This window comes from Lepidochelys kempii, chromosome 5, assembly GCF_965140265.1.
Source record: "Lepidochelys kempii isolate rLepKem1 chromosome 5, rLepKem1.hap2, whole genome shotgun sequence".
NCBI classification, from domain to species: Eukaryota; Metazoa; Chordata; order Testudines; family Cheloniidae; genus Lepidochelys; species Lepidochelys kempii.
The window spans coordinates 129764841-129785435 of record NC_133260.1 but is presented as its reverse complement, the minus strand read 5'-3'; the positions used below and the strand labels follow the sequence as shown (position 1 = coordinate 129785435).

Below are 20595 nucleotides of genomic sequence, written 5' to 3'. Positions count from 1 at the left end.
ACAGAATAAGGACAATGGACTTCAAAAAAGCAGTCTCTAACAAACTCAGAACTGGTAGATATAGTCCCAAGGGAAGAAAATCTAAGGGAAAAAGTTTGAGAGCTGGCAGTTTCTCAGACCATATTAAAGGCACAACAACAAAAGTATCCCGATGCAAAAGAAAGATAGGAAGAGGCCAATATGGCTCCACCAGGAGCTCTTTAGTAACCTGAAAATCAAAGAAGAATCCTACAAAAAGTGGAAACATGGACAAATTGGCAAGGATGAGTATAAAAGAAAAGCACAAGCACGTAGGGACAAAATCAGACAGGCTAAGGCACAAAATGAGTTACACCTAGCAAGGGATGTGAAAGGTAGTAAGAAGAGCAAGAAAAAGGCAAAGAAAAGTAAGTCCTCTACTGAGCGGGGAAGGAGAGCTAATAGCTGATGATGACATCAAGAAGGCTGAAGTGTTTAATGCCTATTTTGCTTCAGTCTTCACTAAAAAGGTTAATTTCCTCCTTTTAACAGGGTTACTGGCTTAGTGGATGGGGAAAGCTGTAGATGTGGATGCATCTTGATTTTAGTAAGGCTTTTGACGCAGTCCCACATGACATTCTCTCAAGCAAACTAATTGAGTCAACAACGTGATGCAGTTGCAAAAAAGACTAATATTCTGGGGTGTATTAGAAGGATTAACTCCTCCTGGATTATGTAAAAGGGAAGGTAATTATCCCACTCTATTCAGCATTGGTGATGCCTTATTGGAGTCATATGTTCAGTTTTGGGCGCCACACTTTAGGAAAGATGTGGACAATTGGAGAGAGTCCAGAGGAGAGCAACAAAAATGATAAAAGGTTTGAAAAAACAGACCTTTCAGGGAAAGCTTAAGAAAACTGTTTAGTTGTCAAAAGGAAGACTGAAGGAGGACCTGGTAAGTCTTCAAATATGTTAAGGGCTGTTATAAAAAATTGGTTGATTGTTCTTCATGACCACTGAAGGTAGGTCAAGAAGTAATCCGCTTAATCTTCAGCAAAGGAGATTAATGTTAAATATTAGGAAAAAATCTAAGTGTAGTTAAACTCTGGAATAGGTTTCCAATCAAGATTGTGGAATCCCCATCACTAGAGGTTTGTAAGAACAGGTTAGACAAACTCCTGTCAGATATAATCTAGGTTTACCTGGATCTGCCTCAGGGGATGGAATAGACAATCTATTGAGGTCCCTTCCAGCCTTACATTTCTATGATTAACCTTGGCTCCCTATCTGAATTCCAACTCTGGTACGCAGAGTAACAGCCGTGTTAGTCTGTATTTGCAAAAAGAAAAGGAGGACTTGTGGCACCTTAGAGACTAACCAATTTATTCTACACTTTCCACAGTATGCATCCGATGGTGAGCTACAGCTCACTTCAAAGCTTATGCTCAAATAAATTGGTTAGTCTCTAAGGTGCCACAAGTCCTCCTTTTCTTTTTGCGAACTTTGGTACTCTGATTATTCTGCTGCCTTCCCCTTGTGGTTTCAGCCTGACACAGTATATTTCTCTAGTGCCTGTCCTAAACAATCATGTAGTATTGCTGTATGCTGTTAAGCAGAGAAGGGTAAAGTGCCTCTTGGCTACCTCACAATGGTACTTGGAGACCATACCAATACAACTACACAACAAAAGACGTTAAGGTTGCAGACGCTGCCAGTGGTTTCAGTGTGAGAGCTAGAAAACGAAAAATCCAGGAAAAATAGGTTATTTCCTCTCTCAAACATAGCACTTTAATAGCTTCTCTCCATCCTGTGTCAGCCAACAATGATCCCTTCCTTATGTGCAGGGCATTGAAAATGTGCACCACACAATATTGGTTTTGTAGTTTGCTTCATACGTACACATCTCCGATACAATCGATTGCTGGGCCCTCTGTTAGGAAAGTAAATGGTCTGCTGGAAGTAGCACTAATATGTAGGATACTCCTTGAATAGGTACTTCTAAAAAAGTTAATAAAAATCAATCTGATGAAAACACCAGTCCACACGAGTAAGCCTGCCAGATCTCAGCGTTCACTTTAAAGCTAATGCTTGTTGTCTGTCTCGTTGAGCCTATCTTGAAGAAAATCAACCTGGTAGGCACTGGTTTTGGTTTACCTGTATCTGACGAGGGCATCCAGTCTAGGTAACTTATTTCTCAGACTAGAGCATCACAAAATGCTGCCGTTTTTGTTCAAACTTAATTTTTGCCTACATGCAGCAATGGTTTTTAAGAGCTCTCTTCCCTTGGCCCTGCCCACTAGGAGAACCAAGATGAAAACCTTCCTGAACAACAACCACTTCCTCCCTACTGCTATTTTCTTGTTTCGCTCTGTCCCTGTTCTTCACCTCACTTTCACTTTCTATAATTTGCTTTTCCCTCTTGCTCCTCTCACAGTTCTTTATGTGTATAACGCCCGACACCCTTCTGAAGGGTCATTATGCTTCTCACAGCACTTTCCTCAGCTCTCCATCTGCCCAAACCAGACTGCACAGAACCTTCTGGTTTAAACATTCCATCCTCTTAAAGGGACATCCCTTGAAACATTCTACTTGCTAGCTGAATAGCAGCATAGAAGACAAAAAGAAAAGGAGTACTTGTGGCACCTTAGAGACTAACCAATTTATTTGAGCATAAGCTTTCGTGAGCTACAGCTCACTTCATCGGATGCATACTGTGGAAAGTGTAGAAGATCTTTTTATATACACACAAAGCATGAAAAAATACCTCCTCCCACCCCACTCTCCTGCTGGTAATAGCTTATCTAAGGTGATCACTCTCCTTACAATGTGTATGATGATCAAGGTGGGCCATTTCCAGCACAAATCCAGGGTTTAACAAGAACGTCTGAGGCGGGGGGGGGGGTAGGAAAAAACAAGGGGAAATAGGTTACCTTGCATAATGACTTAGCCACTCCCAGTCTCTATTCAAGCCTAAGTTAATTGTATCAAAATTGCAAATGAATTCCAATTCAACAGTTTCTCGCTGGAGTCTGGATTTGAAGTTTTTTTGTTGTAATATCGCAACTTTCATGTCTGTAATCGCGTGACCAGAGAGATTGAAGTGTTCTCCGACTGGTTTATGAATGTTATAATTCTTGACGTCTGATTTGTGTCCATTTAGTCTTTTACATAGAGACTGTCCAGTTTGACCAATGTACATGGCAGAGGGGATTGCTGGCACATGATGGCATATATCACATTGGTGGATGTGCAGGTGAACGAGCCTCTGATAGTGTGGCTGATGTTATTAGGCCCTGTGATGGTGTCCCCTGAATAAATATGTGGGCACAGTTGGCAATGGGCTTTGTTGCAAGGATAGGTTCCTGGGTTAGTGGTTCCGTTGTGTGGTATGTGGTTGCTGGTGAGTATTTGCTCCAGGTTGGGGGGCTGTCTGTAGGCAAGGACTGGCCTGTCTCCCAAGATTTGTGGGAGTGTTGGGTCATCCTTCAGGATAGGTTATAGATCCTCAATAATGCGTTGGAGCGGTTTTAGTTGGGGGCTGAAGGTGACGGCTAGTGGCGTTCTGTTATTTTCTTTGTTAGGCCTGTCCTGTAGTAGATGACTTCTGGGAACTCTTCTGGCTCTATCAATCTGTTTCTTCACTTCTGCAGGTGGGCATTGTAGTTCTAAGAATGCTTGATAGAGATCTTGTAGGTGTTTGTCTCTGTCTGAGGGGTTGGAGCAAATGCGGTTGTATCGCAGAGCTTGGCTGTAGACGATGGATCGTGCGGTGTGGTCAGGGTGAAAGCTGGAGGCATGTAGGTAGGAATAGCGGTCAGTAGGTTTCCGGTATAGGGTGGTGTTTATGTGACCATCGTTTATTAGCACTGTAGTGTCCAGGAAGTGGATCTCTTGTGTGGACTGGACCAGGCTGAGGTTGATGGTGGGATGGAAATTGTTGAAATCATGGTGGAATTCCTCAAGGGCTTCTTTTCCGTGGGTCTAGATGATGAAGATGTCATCAATATAGCGCAAGTAGAGTAGGGGCATTAGGGGACGAGAGCTGAGGAAGCGTTCTAAGTCAGCCATAAAAATGTTGGCATACTGTGGGACCATGAGGGTACCCATAGTGTGCCGCTGATTTGAAGGTATACATTGTCCCCAAATGTAAAATAGTTATGGGTAAGGACAAAGTCACAAAGTTCAGCCACCAGGTTTGCCGTAACATTATCGGGGATAGTGTTCTTGACGGCTTGTAGTCCATCTTAGGCTTGTAGTCCTACTACAGGACAGGCCTAACAAAGAAAATAACAGAACGCCACTAGCCATCACCTTCAGCCCCCAACTAAAACCCCTCCAACGCATTATTAAGGATCTACAACCTATCCTGAAGGATGACCCAACACTCTCACAAATCTTGGGAGACAGGCCAGTCCTTGCCTACAGGCAGCCCCCCAACCTGGAGCAAATACTCACCAGCAACCACATACCACACAACAGAACCACTAACCCAGGAACCTATCCTTGCAACAAAGCTCGTTGCTAACTGTGCCCACATATTCATTCAGGGGACACCATCACAGGGCCTAATAACATCAGCCACACTATCAGAGGCTCGTTCACCTGCACATCCACCAATGTGATATATGCCATCATGTGCCAGCAATCCCCTCTGCCATGTACATTGGTCAAACTGGACAGTCTCTACGTAAAAGAATAAATGGACACAAATCAGACGTCAAGAATTATAACATTCATAAACCAGTCGGAGAACACTTCAATCTCTCTGGTCACGCGATTACAGACATGAAAGTTGCGATATTACAACAAAAAAACTTCAAATCCAGACTCCAGCGAGAAACTGTTGAATTGGAATTCATTTGCAAATTTGATACAATTAACTTAGGTTACCTTGCATAATGACTTAGCCACTCCCAGTCTCTATTCAAGCCTATTTCCCCTTGTTTTTTCCTCCCCCCCTCCCCTCCCGACGTTCTTGTTAAATCCTGGATTTGTGCTGGAAATGGCCCACCTTGATTATCATACACATTGTAAGGAGAGTGGTCACTTTAGATAAGCTATTACCAGCAGGAGAGTGGGGTGGGAGGAGGTATTTTTTCATGCTTTGTGTGTATGCATCCGATGAAGTGAGCTGTAGCTCACGAAAGCTTATGCTCAAATAAATTGGTTAGTCTCTAAGGTGCCACAAGTACTCCTTTTCTTTTTGCAAATACAAACTAACACGGCTGTTACTCTGAAACCTGTCAGCATAGAGGACAGTATTGCTTCCTTTACAATGTAGTCCTGTTATCTCACTTAACTCACCTGCTGCATGTGTTTTGCAAGCCACACAATTCTGTACCCATTTACCATCGCTCATAGTCAGGAAAGACGCATATCACCTCAACTATGTTCCTATAAAGTGCACTATACTGCCGTCTCCCTGCTGGTATGTTCATATTTGCTTGCACTGGTGGTCTGCTACTTGATAGGTTCTGAGCCAAGGGGAATCTTAAGGTTTGGCTTCTTTGGCTGCAGTCTCATGGGCATTGGTAGGAACTGGATTGGGAAACAGTAGAAGGGATTTTTTTTTATACTTACAAAAGAAGGTGGAAATAAACTAGCCCATTTCAGAATGTCCTCATTAGAGGCACAAGCAGAAGAATCCTGCTTACAATCAAATCTCTTGCTGGGAAGTCTTCAATACTCTTGTCCAGTATATGATTTAATGAGGACATGAATAGCAGGGGGACAATAACCCCTCCCACCCCTGCATAAAGGCTGCCTGATTGCAACACCACACGGATGACATTTAGTAACAAGAATAATTCTACCAGCAGTATGAAGTTACACAAGAAGTTTTATTTATAACAGAATTCAGCTACTTCATTCAATTCATGGTATTGGTTTAACTTTGAACCCACCGACACCAACAGCTCTAGTCACCCGAACATCATAATGGCCACCCAGGAGCAGAGCCCAATAAGAGCAATCTGGGGTCCCCAGGCACACTGCAGCATAGGCCCTATAGGGTTTCAACCCTTGCACCAGGGCACCAATTGGTACTTGAAGTGGCAATATCCTGGGTCCCCCCGTTCCTTCCCAAGAGGCAAGGGCAGCTGTATGGGCCCCGTCCTCCCCAACAGGATTGGCAGTAGGGACTTCCATTGATCAGGAGCAGCAGCAGGGTTGGCAGACAGATGGGCCTATTATGTACCTCAGCAGCCAGGGTGTGTCTGCTTGGATGGGGGCACAGGAGTGCAGGGCTCTTCCTTTCCCGCCTTACAGAGACCTGTGCTGGGCAGGGTTGGCAAAGACCCCACAGCAGTGGGTCATGGACTTAACATCCCGTCAAGGTGCATGGAGCTGTTCATACATCTCCAGTCTACTGTTCCAGGTTCTCCACAGATTTGGTTACACTTAATCATTTTTTCAAGCTTTACTTCAAAAGCATACCAGGTAGGAAGTTTGTTTTTAAAGCAGGCAGAGATTCTGAGGTCATCTCATGTTTCCAGAAGCCAGAGCCCTAAGCATGAGCCTATTGTGTCCATGCCTTAATCCAGCCTTGCCCAGCAACATTAACAAGTTGTGAGTAAACTGAGCTCACAAGCAGCATTGAACTAAGGGTAACAAATCAGATTTGCCAAACCAGTAATTCTAATGCCTTCCCCTCCCATTACCACATCTGGGAACATACCCTCAACCTTCCCCAAACACCCTACCAAATAAATAGCTTTTGCAGCATGCCTACTTCAGATCAAAGAGGGGACCCAAGGCCCTCATAGAGAATGTCCTGCCAGCAGCCCCCTCCCTTTTTTTTAATTAAGAAGGGCGTCCAGTTTAAGCACTCCCATTCACCTCAGCTGTTGCACTATGGCAGAGAAAGTGGTCTCAGGTTAGCGGTCCCATGCTGTTTAGAGCTTTTTAGGGAAAACATCCCTTTAAATTCCACCTGGAGACCAATAAGGAGCCAGCACAGACCCTGGCACGCGGGCGTCATTTGTCCTCTGGGAGATGCTCTCCTCACTAAGAGATGCACCACTTTCTGCACCGACTTTTGTCTCCAAAAATGGCAGTCCGGTTCACCCCAGGTAGACCACATTGCGATAGTTTAACCTTGAGGCGCTAAAGGGGTGAACAACAGTGGCAAGGTCACATCTAAACAGAAAGGTCACAACCTCGTGGCCAAGTGCAGATGATAAAGATGACAGGGTTACAGCTGTAATATGATCATCCAGTAGCACAGCTGGGGTGCAAAAAGCACTACAAAGGCTATGTCTACACTACCTCTGTAAGTCAACCTATGCTACGCAACTCCAGCTACGTGAATAACACAGCTGGAATCAACGTACCTTAGGTCGAGTTACCACAGGGTGTACACTGCAGGGGGGGTTGATGGGAGCCTTACTCTTCTCTGGGGTAGAGTACAGGGGTCAACTGGAGAGTGATCTGCAGTCTTTACTAGACCTGCTAAATCAACCGCCAGTAGATCGATCTCAGTGTGTCAATCCCGGCTGTAGTGTAGACCTGCTCTAAGTTGCAAACTCTGGTGACCAATGGCAGACACTCCTTCAGAACAAGTGATATTATCTTGGCTATCTTCTGAGGCTGTTTTCCCCAACATCCCCTCCACCTTGTCTGGGTTGAGCTATAGCCAGCACACTCGCATCCATGCCCCAATCTCAATTTGAGATTGTCTGAGCTGCATCCTTCTTCAAACTGGATGAGTGGATGAGAAGTGCACATTTGGGTGTCATCAGCACTCTGAAACACACCACAACCAATAGCTCCTTACGAACTCTTCTCCGGGCCCCATGTGCATGCTGAACAGGAGAGTAACGAAATAACACCCTGTTATGTCCCACACCAAACAGCTTTTCAGGAAGAGAAGCTATTCCACACAGCTACCCAGTGTTCTCTCAAACGAAAGAACAAAGCCAACCAAAAGCAGTCAAGGTCAGCAGGTGAGTCAACAAAACTTTGTGATCAACAATATTAAAGGGACCCAACAGATCTTATACCAAGATAAATACTGGATCTGCCGGGAGGACATGGGCCAACTGAGACTCTCTACTGACGCTAGGACTTTTATTCACATTGACAAGGGTCAAGGACTTCAGAAGCACCTAGAAACAGGGAGTTGTCTTGTTACAACTTTCTCTACAATCACACCCATTCCGTCTAACGAAGGGCAGGCTGCCTACGGATAACGAAGATTTAGTGCAGTCTGTGCTCAAGAATGCACTGCTTGATGACACTGCACCAGCTAAGGACCCATCACTTCCCCACTTGCTTTCACCAGCTAGGAGAGGATGTAGATCCAAAGCATTGGTTGTGGGATGAAGTTCTCACATCTGCAGTACCTCAGGAAGCATTGCTGGCTGAAACTGTAGCAGACTAGTTAAGGCCTTTTTCCCCTCAAGACCTTGTTCTGCCACAACAGAAGCAGACAACTCACCCTTAATCAGCTTGACCTTTATCTGTAAAATATGATATTTCTTTGGGATGGTGAGGACTCTGTCCAGCTACTGAGGGGAGAAAATCCAGATTGACCAGACTCACTATAACCTAAAACATCTTCTGTCCAAGATTTAGTGCATATTATGAAGGGTAAAGACTTTTTTTTTGGTGCCTCCTGCATAACCACAATGCCAATTGCAATAACTTTCTATGCCTCAACCAATCAGCCTCAGCATGAGATTTCCAGCCCCCACCCCTCTAGCCATCTTCCTCTTGCTCCAGAGGTCACGCATCATCTGTAAGCCAGGGGGACCTGTGACAACAAAGCCTCTGAAGAGGGCACCTGGTGGCCAGCTCCTCAATGGGGGAGGGCAAAAGTCTCAAGTCCTCCCAAACCACTGAGGAAACATCCTGTTAGTGGAACCTTTTCTTTGAGGGTGCACCATCAACATAGGTCCTTCACCCTGACCAGAGAAACAGGCCCCAACCCCAAAGTACAGGGGGCAGTGGTCACAGGTTTTAGACCCAATTGCCTAATCGCCAAGTGCGATCTAAAACCCAGTTCCAGAGGAACTTCACATCCCCCAGTTGGCTCTCTATATATGGCTTTCATTGTGTCAATTCCACCCGATACAGACTTTAGGAACACGTTTTCAGTGGCATAACTCCTTACACAGCAGCTGAACATACATTTCACAAGAATATTAATGACAGGTATGACCGTGGCTTTCATTTAAGACCTCACGAGACATTCTTTGGTAACCAGAATGTACATACCAGGATCAAGATATTCTCGTAACCCCCTTGCCAGGTGGCACTGAGGGGTTATTAGGGTCACATCCCATTTTACAAAACTGTCACTTAGTGATTACATGCTATCACTGAAGATGGGTAAAGATTAGGACTTCTGTTTCAATATCTCATGCAGTTTCAATGTCAATCAATGAGCCAGATGCCATATGTTAAGTAGAACTCCCCACTGAAATAAAGGGGGAATTTGGTTTTCAACACTGACAGCCTGATTTGCCTTAGAGTAAACAAGCAGGTTAAATGAAGGAGAGGACATTGCACAACACTGTTTTTAAAATTGATCTAGCACGTATCAAGAACTGTTGAACTAAAAAGGAGTATTGACCTAATGTGCCACATCTTCAATAGGAACCGAGAAAAGCTGGACAAAAAACGGCTATTTGCTTATAGTACTGGCAAGAAAAAAGAGTCTTGTGGTCAGAACACTAATAGATTTCCTGAAGTTGGTATAACTAAGTCTGCACAATCATCATTCCAATACATTTGCCACAGTATATCTGAAAAAGCAGCTATGCTATTTTCCACTCTACAAAGGCAAATCTCTGTAAAACGATGAGAAAAGGATTCCAGGCTGCTCCACTGATATCCCGACAGTTGCTCTCCAAACCTCTGTGAATACTGTGCATTTGAACAGCAACAAATCTCATGAACTTCAAGGTGCCAATTCAAAAGTATCAAATGTCGTTTTTCAAGCTGCTTTTCCTTAAAAAGAACCTCAGTCTCTTGTTGAAGTGCTTCTATTATTCTTGTTCAGACCCTTCCAAGGTCAAGTGCAGCAAAAAGTGGTGAAGCTGGAAAAGGTTTATTATGAAGTAGTTTTGAGATAGGAATAGCATACATTGGATACATAAAGCAGTCCACATTCTGACTCTGCTCATTCAGCTGTCCTATAGAATGAACCTACGTCTGGAGACCAATTTTTTCCTTACCAGCTAGAAGCCATAATACCGGAACTCAGGGAAAAGAAGACCACCATTTATCTATGGTTTTGATATTTTCTGAATTCATTGGCAGCACCTCTTCCCCTTGTTTAAACTTCAGCAGGCTCAAGCTTTGGGCCTCACTCCCCGTTTCACCACACCAGGTCCATGCTGATGGAACTCAATGCCAAGCGCCGCAGCTGCACTATTTCACTTTAAAACCCTGAGTGAGACCCACAGCTCAGAAACCGAAGCCACCACGTTTTCTTGCCATATAGCCAAAAGGGAAGAGTTAGTGCCTGTGGATGGGTGATCAAAATGCCTCCTCTCACAGCTAAGGCCTGACAAGCCCAAACACCCTACTGCAACATGTAGAGTAGTTGTCCATCTGTTTCCCCCCAGTTTGATCTGCACACTCCCATTTTGTGCAGAAGTAATGCAACTGTGGGAGTTAGGGCTGGTCCAATCAAACTTTGTATTTGCAAACTGCTGTTGACCATCAGATCCTTCCAAACTGAGCATGCCATATTACAGCTGTGTCCTCTTTCATCTCACTTCCCAGGAGGCCAAAGGAAGAGTTCCCAACATGTGACGATAAATTGCTTAGATTAGTATCTTCAGGCCAGAAGGGACTACTGTGATTATTCAGTCTGACCTCCTGCAGAACAATCCATACAATTTCAACCAATAATTCCTGTAGTGGAGGATTTTAAATTGATTTGCTAGACCCCAGAGGCGGCTTCCCCTCTAGTTCTCTTTCCATAGCTTTATGTGTTAGCCTGATGGGTAGAGGGAGAGATGCTCTAGGCCCCTGTAATTACATTCTATACTAAAATTAGGAAGTGTTGCTCAGGAATTTACCAAGTATAGAAGTTGGCAATAATCCCTATGCTGTTGCCAAGCAACAAATAACCAGAAAAATATTCGACCCGAGTATAAAGAGAATTCTCATTGTGCTGTGTGAGAGACACATTTTAACAAATACAAAATATTTCCAATATTCATCACTTCATAGTTAAAGCGTTTTTATTTAAGAAAGGGCAAAATTTCATTTTCTAAATACTCTAACACAGGTCACAATTAATGACGTTCAAGAACCATCAGTCTCTTATACAGTTTGCTCCAGCTGAACACCAGTTACTGAATGCCAACATTTTGAGATTGCCCATTCACAGAATTCGCATTATAGTGATTAAAATGGGTTGTTGGCTCCTTCTGGTAACAGAGATGCCATCTACCAGAATAGATGTGGCCTCTTTCTGAAACTCAGAGTGTCTGAAAGTTGAGATGAAGGTTATAAGCAACCCTAACAAATTGGCCATCAGCCTCAGGAGTGAATTAGAGGTCTCAAAAGCATTTATTTTCAAACTGATGCAGTCCAAGAGGGTACATCATCTGTTAAACCCATCACTATACCTCTAAAACTGCAATACTGATTGTGCCTATGTTACTACACAGGCTAGAGTGAGAGTTAAAAAATATGGAAAGAATATTTAAATCTAGTATAGTTAACATTGATTTGTTTTCTTGATAGTAGCTTGGAAAATGGCAAGATGTGCATTTACTGTGCCACATTCCCTAGGGGCACGTTCTGAGGTTTCAGGCTATCAGACAAGTGCATCCAGAGCATAAGTAGGGAATCTGACACCTTAGTGCTTGAAACTGAATCTATTAGCCCAGAGGTGGGCAAACTATGGCCCATGGGCCACATCCAGCCAGCAGGACCCTCCTGCCTGGCCCCTGAGCTCCTGGCCCGGGAGGCTCACCCCTAGCTCCTCCCCCACTGTTCCCCCCTCCCCTGCACCTCAGCTCACTGCGCCAGCGGCGCAATGCTCTGGGCGGCGCAATGCTCTGGGCGGCGCAATGCTCTGGGCGGCGAGCTTCTGCGCAGCAGAGCCCGGCCTGACCCGGTGCTCTATGCTGCGCGGTGGGTGGCTGGCTCCAGTGGGGTGCCACGGCTGTAGCGCTGCCAGCCACCAGTGCTCCAGGCAGCGCAGTAAGGGGTAGGGGGCGGGGGGGGGTGGATAGAGTGGAAGGGATGGTCAGGGGTGTGGTCAGGGTGGTCAGAGGGTGGGGAACAGGGTGGTTGAATGGGGGCTGGGGTCCCGGGGTGGGGGCAGTCAGAAAGGAGAGGAGGGGTTGGATGGGGCAGTAGGGGGCAGTCAGGGAGCAGGGGATGGTGGATGGGGCAGGAGTCCGGGGGGGCCCATCAGGGGCCAAGAAGCAGGGGGGGTTGGATAGGGGTCGGGGGCTGGGCCACGCCTGGCTGTTTGGGGAGGCACAGCCTCCCCTAACAGGCCCTCCATACAATTTTGGAAACCTGATGTGGCCCTCAGGCCAAAAAGTTTGCCCGTCCCTGTATTAGCCCTTTCAATGCTCAAAGCTCTAATGCTTTCATAATGTGTGAAAATCAAACAGGTTAAAATCTAACTATACATGCTTAGTAATAAGCAACAACACATTCTAGAACTGAGCATTCAGAATCTGTAAAAGATTCATTACTTTGTCAGCCCTTAATGCTTCTTATTCATTGTGTGAAGCTCAGGAGAAAGGAATACAGAAGTCTCACACTCTTAATCATGGCATTCCTCTATGGGAGAGAATACTGCATTTATTGGAAAAAATGCAGACATTAAGAAAACTGCTAGAAAAACTGACACTGAATTACTGTATGTAACCCATCCACTGTTTTGATGAAAAGGTGAAATATGTACAGGGGAAACACAAATATCAGTTAAAGAATATAAGATTGTGTAAGTTTCACCAAGAAATCCTGTATTATCTTGCAATGACAATCCGAAAGGAAGGAAACTGTCATTACACATTATGGTGACTGCAAAGTTAATACCATACATTTACAGCATGTAAGACGCATATTTCTCATTTTATAAAAGCCTGTTAAGCACTGGCATACATATTTACACAAATCTGCAATTTCAATGAATTCATGTTTATAGAATTACATATGTTTTAATAGAATTGAAAATATTTAATATCAGTGATTTGTCAGGTTTCAACTCTCAAAATATCTACCTATGTAGGCTTAGCATTACATATTGCCTTTACCTAGTAACCTTCTGTCATAAATATAAAGGGAAGGGTAACCACCTTTCTGTATACAGTGCTATAAAATCCCTCCTGGCCAGAGGCAACATCCTGTTACCTGTAAAGGGTTATGAAGCTCAGCTAACCTGGCTGGCACCTGACCCAAAGGACCAATAAGGGGACAAGATACTTTCAAATCTTGGGGGGGGAGGGGAGGAAGGGTTTTGTTTGTGCTCTTTGTTTGATCGTGGTTGATCTCTCTTGGGACAGAGAGGCCAGACAGAAATCATCCACACTGAGTCAACAGTGTGCTGTTGTTGCCAAGAAGGCCAATGGCATTTTGGGATGTATAAGTAGGGGCATTGCCAGCAGATCGAGGGACGTGATCATTCCCCTCTATTCGACATTGGTGAGGCCTCATCTGGAGTACTGTGTCCAGTTTTGGGCCCCACACTACAAGAAGGATATGGAAAAATTGGAAAACGTCCAGCGGAGGGCAACAAAAATGATTAGGGGACTGGAACACATCAGTTATGAGGAGAGGCTGAGGGAACTGGGGATGTTTAGTCTACAGAAGAGAAGAATGAGGGGGGATTTGATAGCTGCTTTCAACTACCTGAAAGGGGGTTCTAAAGAGGATGGATCTAGACTGTTCTCAGTGGTACCAGATGACAGAATGAGGAGTAATGGTCTCAAGTTGCAGCGGGGGAGGTTTAGGTTGGATATTAGGAAAAACATTTTCACTGGGAGGGTGGTGAAGCACTGAATGTGTTACCTAGAGAGGTGGTGGAATCTCCTTCCTTAGAAGTTTTTAAGGTCAGGCTTGACAAAGCCCTGGCTGGGATGATTTAGTTGGGGATTAGTCCTGGTTTGAGCAGTGGGTTGGACTAGATGACCTCCTGAGGTCCCTTCCAACCCTGATATTCTATGATCTTCTCCAACCCATCCTAATCCAAGTCTCCAATATTGCAACCAGTATAGGTAAGCCAGGCAAGGCAGATTAGTTTATCTTTTATGCGAATTTTCCCTGTGTTAAGAGGGAGGTTTATTCCTGTTTTCTGTAACTTTAAGGTTTTGCCCAGGGAGGATCCTCTGTGTTTGAATCTGAATACCCTGTAAAGTATTTTCCATCCTGAGCTTTTTTTTTTTTTTTTAAATAAAATCCTTCTCTTAAGAACCAGACTGATTTTTCCATTGTTCCAAGACCCAGGGGTTTGCGTCTTTGATCATTTTGTAACCAGTTGGTTATGAAATTATTCTCAAGCCTCCCCAGGAAATGGGGTGTGTAGGGTTTGGGTGGGGGGATATTTTGGGGGAAGATGTCTCCAAGTGGTCTCTTTCCCTATTCTTTGTTTAAAATGCTTGGTGGTGGCGGCAGTATACTGTTCAAGGACGAGGCAAAGTTTGTACCTTGGGGAAGTTTTTAACCTAAGCTGGTAAGAATAAGTTTGGGGGTCTTTCATGCGGGTCCCCACATCTGTGCCCTAGAGTTCAGAGTGCGGAAGGAATCCTGACACCTTCCCATTAACAACCTCAAATATACATAAACAAGTAAGATTTGACTATTATTTGCTCCGCACAATAGAAAAATATTTTTCAATTTACAGACCCACGTTAATCTTATGACTAAATCCAGAAGGTTACTTCAAAAGAATGTTATTCCAGTTTATAATGGCTTTTGGGACTGTGGTTTTAATGAATTACCTTTAATATTTTATTGTCTAGCTAAAAGTAGCTATATAAAGACTGTTCCCAAAACCAGCATGTTAGGATATAGATATTCAGGCCTGTCAGTAAAGGCCTGTACTTTAAGAATTTAGGTGTATTCTTATCACTTGGCTAGTTAGAGGTATAAAAGAAAGAATCAAAATCACTGTCTGCCAGTGTAAGGTCCTTCTCTTACTGTGACAGTCTGAGGTCCTGTTCTTAGGCTAAGGCCTTTGGCTAAGCAGCAGAAGCAGCCATAAGCTAGGAAGCAAACAGTCACATCCTCACATTCCAAACTAGTCACATTGAAATAAGGTGTTATTGGGCTGTCAGGCACTATCAGGACAGGATTGTATTCCTATCACCTCCAGAGAAAGGGAGGCGCCTAGAAAATGTAAAAGGAAACTTAGTTTGATAGCATCCTGTCTGGCAAGAACTCACTTATCAATAGCTGGGATGTGAAATCCTCACTTCTGTATTGTTTTGTCATTATAGTTCCCACTTTGCTATTGTTTGTATAATCTGTCTGGTTCTGTGATTGTTTCTGTCTGCTGTATAATTAATTTTGCTGGGTGTAATCTAATTATTGTGGTGGGATATAATTGGTTAGCTAATCATGTTACAGTATGTTAGGATTGGTTAGTTAAATTTCAGTAGAATGATTGGTTAAGGTATAGCTAAGAATATTACTATATAAATTAGGGGCAAACAGGAAGTAAGTTGGGATTCGAAAATAAGGAAAAAGGAACTTGTATTTAAGCTTGCTGGAAGTTCACCCCAATAAACATCGAATTGTTTGCACCTTCGGACTTCGAGTATTGTTGCTCTCTGTTCATGCGAGAAGGACCAGGGAAGTGGGAGAGTGAAGGAATAAGCTCTCCAACACAGCAATTTTAGAATAACTGAAGAAATCTAAACTTAATGAGCACAGTTTTCACTTAGTTGAATGAGGACAGTCAAACGCATCCCCATTTAAGGCCTGATACATCTCCCATTGACCAGAATGGGGGCTGGATCAGGCCTTTAACATTGAAGGCAATGAGTTGCAAGTCCATGACTAACAATGACAAAACACTAATAAGATTTCATTACTAAGGAAGTTCTTAATATTTGAAGCCTCACTAAATCAGATGGTAATGGCTGCACTGGTGAAGATGGTAAAGATCTGAGTTCTGAAATAACTGATAGAGAATAAGGGAGCTGTAACTAATGATGAAAAGGTGGGTTTACTCAAATTAAACATTTTGAAACATAAACCTATTTAAATAAAACAAGCCTTGTATAACGTATGTTTTCCAACAAACAAAAGATAATTACATTTCACAGGATAATTTAAAACCATTATTTTCATTATATGACTCCAGTCTAACCAGCTAGTACTGTAATGACAGACTTTGGAACGATACATTCACTTTCAGTCATGGATTTTCTGAGACCGGTTCTGATCCATGGCTGTAAAGAACATGCAAACAGCAGCTGTGATGAACACACGCATTCCCTCATAAAGAAGTTTAGGTGAGAACACACTCCATATGAACAAGTGGTACCGTAGACCTGTTACCAAAATTATGTAGACTGTGACTGGAACAGAACATATCAGTGCATAGCAGAAACAGCCATGACCCATTGCTGCTGAATTCCTGTTAAAAGAAAAAAAAAGTTAATGTTCATGTATTATAGATTCCAAGGTCAAACGGATGATTGTAGCCATCTGGTACGACCTCCTTGTATAACACAAGCTATACAACATCTCCCCTCCAACTGCAAACTCCTAGAGCATATCCTTTAGAAAAACATCCAGTGGTGATTTAAAAATGGTCAGTGATGGAGAGTCCACCATGACCTTTGGTAAACTGTTCCAATGGTTAATTACCATCACTGTCAAAAATTCACACTTCCTGTCTGAATTGGTCTAGCTTCAACTTCCAGCCACTGGATCATGTTATACCTGTCTCTGTTGGACTGAAGAGACCATTATTACATATCTGTTCCCCCTGTAGGTACTTAGACTGTACTCAAGTCACCCCATAACCTTCTCTTTGTTAATCTGAATAGATTGAGCTCCTTGAGTCTATCCCTATAAGGCATGTTTTCTAATTCTTTAATCATTCTTGTGGCTCTTCTCTGAACCCTCCCCAATTTATTAACATTCTTCTTGAATTGCGGGCACCAGAACTAGAAATAGTATTCCAGCAGTAGTTGTACCAGTGCCAAATACAGTACAGACCCGTTTACGCACGGATGTCAGGAGTCAAGCCGTCACGACCGCATGTTAATGGACCACGGGTTAAGAGGGCCATGCTGAAATATCTTAAGATACCCACACACACACGTACCAGTTTAAGCTAAAAATGTGTAAGACATGTCGCGAAAGAAAGGTTTCCCGTTAGAATCAAATCAACAAGAATCAATTTCAAAAATTATTAGCACAGACTATATATATTACATGTACCAAGAGTCCACAATGATATATACAGTAGTCCTTGGCTCTAAAAAGTGTCTATGATTCACTTAGTAAAAAAGCAGTTATTTTCTGCTCTTTCTGGCTCGCATTCTTTTTTTCTCTCTTATGAAGTCTGTCATTCGCCACAGATGAATGATTTCGATATTTTCCAGATTTTGCTCCTCCATAAATCTTACAACAGTTTCTACAACAGTAAGGGCTTCTGTGGGCAAAATTTTGACCTTTTCAACAACATCCTCCTCATCGTCATTGCCATCACTTTCACGGTCTGACATAGCCTCGCAGCCCATTAATATTTCTTCCTAGGACAGAAATTCTGAAGTCTGGCAATCTTCATCCATCTCCAGCCACTCGGTAAGGATTTCCGGTGATGTATCAAAACTAAAATCTTTTATCATTTGAAAGAGAAGTTTACCTTTATCCTCTTTTGCCTGCGTGCGTGTTTGTAGGATGTCTTCTTCCGAAAATCCTCCAAGTCTGGCTCTGAATAGGTGCCACTGCTGGAGTTTTCCAAGTCTGAGCCGTCTTTGATAGAAAAGGCATCACCGAGAGCCTTCATCCAGCAGTTTTCAATGGACTTTTGTTTTACTCCGTCCCAAACTTTTTTAACTAAATAAATAATTTCCTTCATGTTTAACTGTTTTGGGAATTTCGAAATGCCTGAAGACATGCATGACACTATCACCGAAATCAGCTCCCGTCGATAATTGTTTTTAATATTCTGAATAATACCCTGATCTAAAGGTTGAATTTTTGATGTTGTGTTGAATGATAGGTATAGCACTCGAATTTTTCCATCCCTCGATACCAGTGATTCGGCTGGAGGATGGGCTGGACTATTGTCAAATAGCAGAAGTGCTTTAGCTTCGAGTTTCTTCAACTGCAGATGCTTACGAACAGCTGGAACAAAGCTGTTGTGGAACCAGTTGTCGAAAATGTGTCTAGTCATCCAAGCATTTTTGCTGTTAGCGTATATTACTGGCAGTTTGGCTCTACTGAGGTGATTAAAGCAGCGAGGGTTATGAAAGTGGCCAATGAAAAGAGGGGCAAGCTTATGGCTGCCCGTCTTATTACTACAAAAAAGAAGTCACACGATCTTTTTAAATCCAGCTGTTTTCTGTGTATTGTAATTAAAGGCTAAAGTCTTAACAGGTAGCAGTTTCGCAAATAAAGCTGTTTCATCACAATTATAAAGTTGTTCTTCATGGTAGTCTTCATTTTGTAAAATAGATTTTAACTCGGCGGGAAACGCGTTCGCAGCCGATTCATCGGCTGATCAGCTTTCTCCAGAAATCAATACCTGCACTATGCCATGACACTTTTTAAAACTCCTTATAAACCCCTTGCTGGCTTGGAATGATTCACACCCCCCCCCCGTTAAATTTCCAAATTCTGTCGCTTAGGCTTGAAGAATTGGCCCACTTAGCGGCATTCCTTTCGGCCTTTCCTGAGCAAACCACGTGCGCATGGCTTTGTCTATTGTGGCTTTTGCTGAATAGCGCACATGTTTTCGCTTAAGTCCCGTGGCGAAATCAATATTTTGTATAAAGCCATTCAGTTTAGATTTGTTTTTTAGCCATCCTTGGAGAGTAGATTCAGTAATCCCAATATCTTTTGAAACTTTGGCCTGGGTTTCTTTGCTATTTATCTATTGCAGCTAGCTTTTCTTCTACAGTGTAGGAAGGCTGATGTTTGCCCTCTGCCATTAAAATTTTCTAATGTAGTATATATATTACTATATAACTATTATATATTCTATATCTCTCCAGTGTGACCGTGACTAAGCATGCGTGATACGTCTTTACCATTATTGGTAAAGATGTACACAACACGTTTCCGCTCTGCACTTCCTGTTGATTTCTGTGTCACTGAGTCAGTGAGCAAATCTGTAGCTCTGCATAGCAAGTTCCTGTACTAATGAGTCTCACATGTTAAATAGGTAGCACTGGAGGCATGGCACTACCGCGCGTTAAGCGGATTCGCACGTAAACCGGTCTGTACTGCACAGAAGTAAAATAACCTCTTTACTGCTATTTGAGATCCTGTTTATACATCCAAGTATCACATTAGCTCTTTTGGTCACAGCATCACATTGGGAGCTCATGTTCTCTGATTATCCACCATGACCCCCAAATCTTTTTCAGAATCCTCCATTCCATAAGTGTGGTCCAGATTCTTTATTCTTTGATGTATACATTTACAGTTAGTTGTATTAAAACACATATTGTTTGCTTGCGTCCAGCTTACCAAGTTGTGTGTCCGCTGCAAACTTTATCAGTTATGATTTTATGTTTATTTTCCAGGTCACTGCTAAAAATGTTAAATAGCATAGGGTCAAGAACTTATCCCTGTAGGACGCCCCTGGAAACACACCTGCTCAATGAGGATTCCCTATTTACAATTGCATTTGAGACCTATCAGTTAGCCAGTTTTTAATCCATTTAATATCATTCTACTCTTTTTTAATCAAACTATCATGTCAAATGCCTTACAAAAGTCTTAGTAACAGAAGTCAACACTAACCAACCAACCAAACCTGTAATCTCATCAAAGAAATATCAAAGTTAGTTTGACGGGGTCTGTTTTCCATAAATCCCATGTTGATTTGCATTAATTACATTATCCTCCTTTAATTCTTGATTAATCAAGTCTCGTATCAGCCACCCCATTATCTTGCTTGGGATCAATGCCAGGCTGACAGGCCTATAATTATTCAGGTCATCCCATTTACCCTTTTTAAAAACTGGCAGAACGTTTCTTCTGGAACTTCCCCATTGCTTCAAAACTTATTGAAAATAAACATTAATGGTCCAGCGAGCACCTCAGCCAGCTCTTTTAAAACTCTGGGATGCAAGTTATCTGAACCTGCTGATTTTAAAAATGTTGAACCGCAGCAGCTTCTGTTTAACATCCTTCAGAGATACTAGTGGAATTGAAAAGTGTTATCACCGTGCAATGAGATTGTCATAGTTTTTTTCCCCAAATACAGAACTGAAATATGTATTGAACACCTCTGCCTTTTCTCCATTATTATTGATAATTCCATCTAGTAACAGACCAGTACCATTGTCAGGATTCTTCCCCCTCCACCCCCACCCCAAAATGAATAAATACCTGTTATACAGTACTTTTCATATCTTCATCTAACATTGTGTTATTATAAAGGCTCCTCTTATATGATCATCTTTATTTAGAAGACTGTCATATTTATTATTCAATGGCAATAATGTAACTAAGCCCTGGTCTACACTA

The 20595-nt window shown here is 42.8% G+C and overlaps 1 protein-coding gene across 9 annotated transcripts in view; it reads right to left on the bottom strand.

Annotated features, from left to right (window-relative positions):
- Positions 1-12698: 12698 nt before the first annotated feature.
- Positions 12699-20595, bottom strand: part of LOC140911861 (GPI ethanolamine phosphate transferase 2-like) — a 168892-nt gene continuing 160995 nt past the window's right edge. For 8 of the 9 annotated variants that reach the window (XM_073345856.1, XM_073345867.1, XM_073345864.1 and 5 more), the window contains one exon: positions 12699-16519. In XM_073345856.1, coding sequence (XP_073201957.1) covers positions 16294-16519 — 226 coding nt within the window. In that variant the 3' untranslated portion in view covers positions 12699-16293. The remainder of the gene's footprint in view (positions 16520-20595) is intronic. The other variant, XM_073345865.1, reaches the window with a different exon arrangement.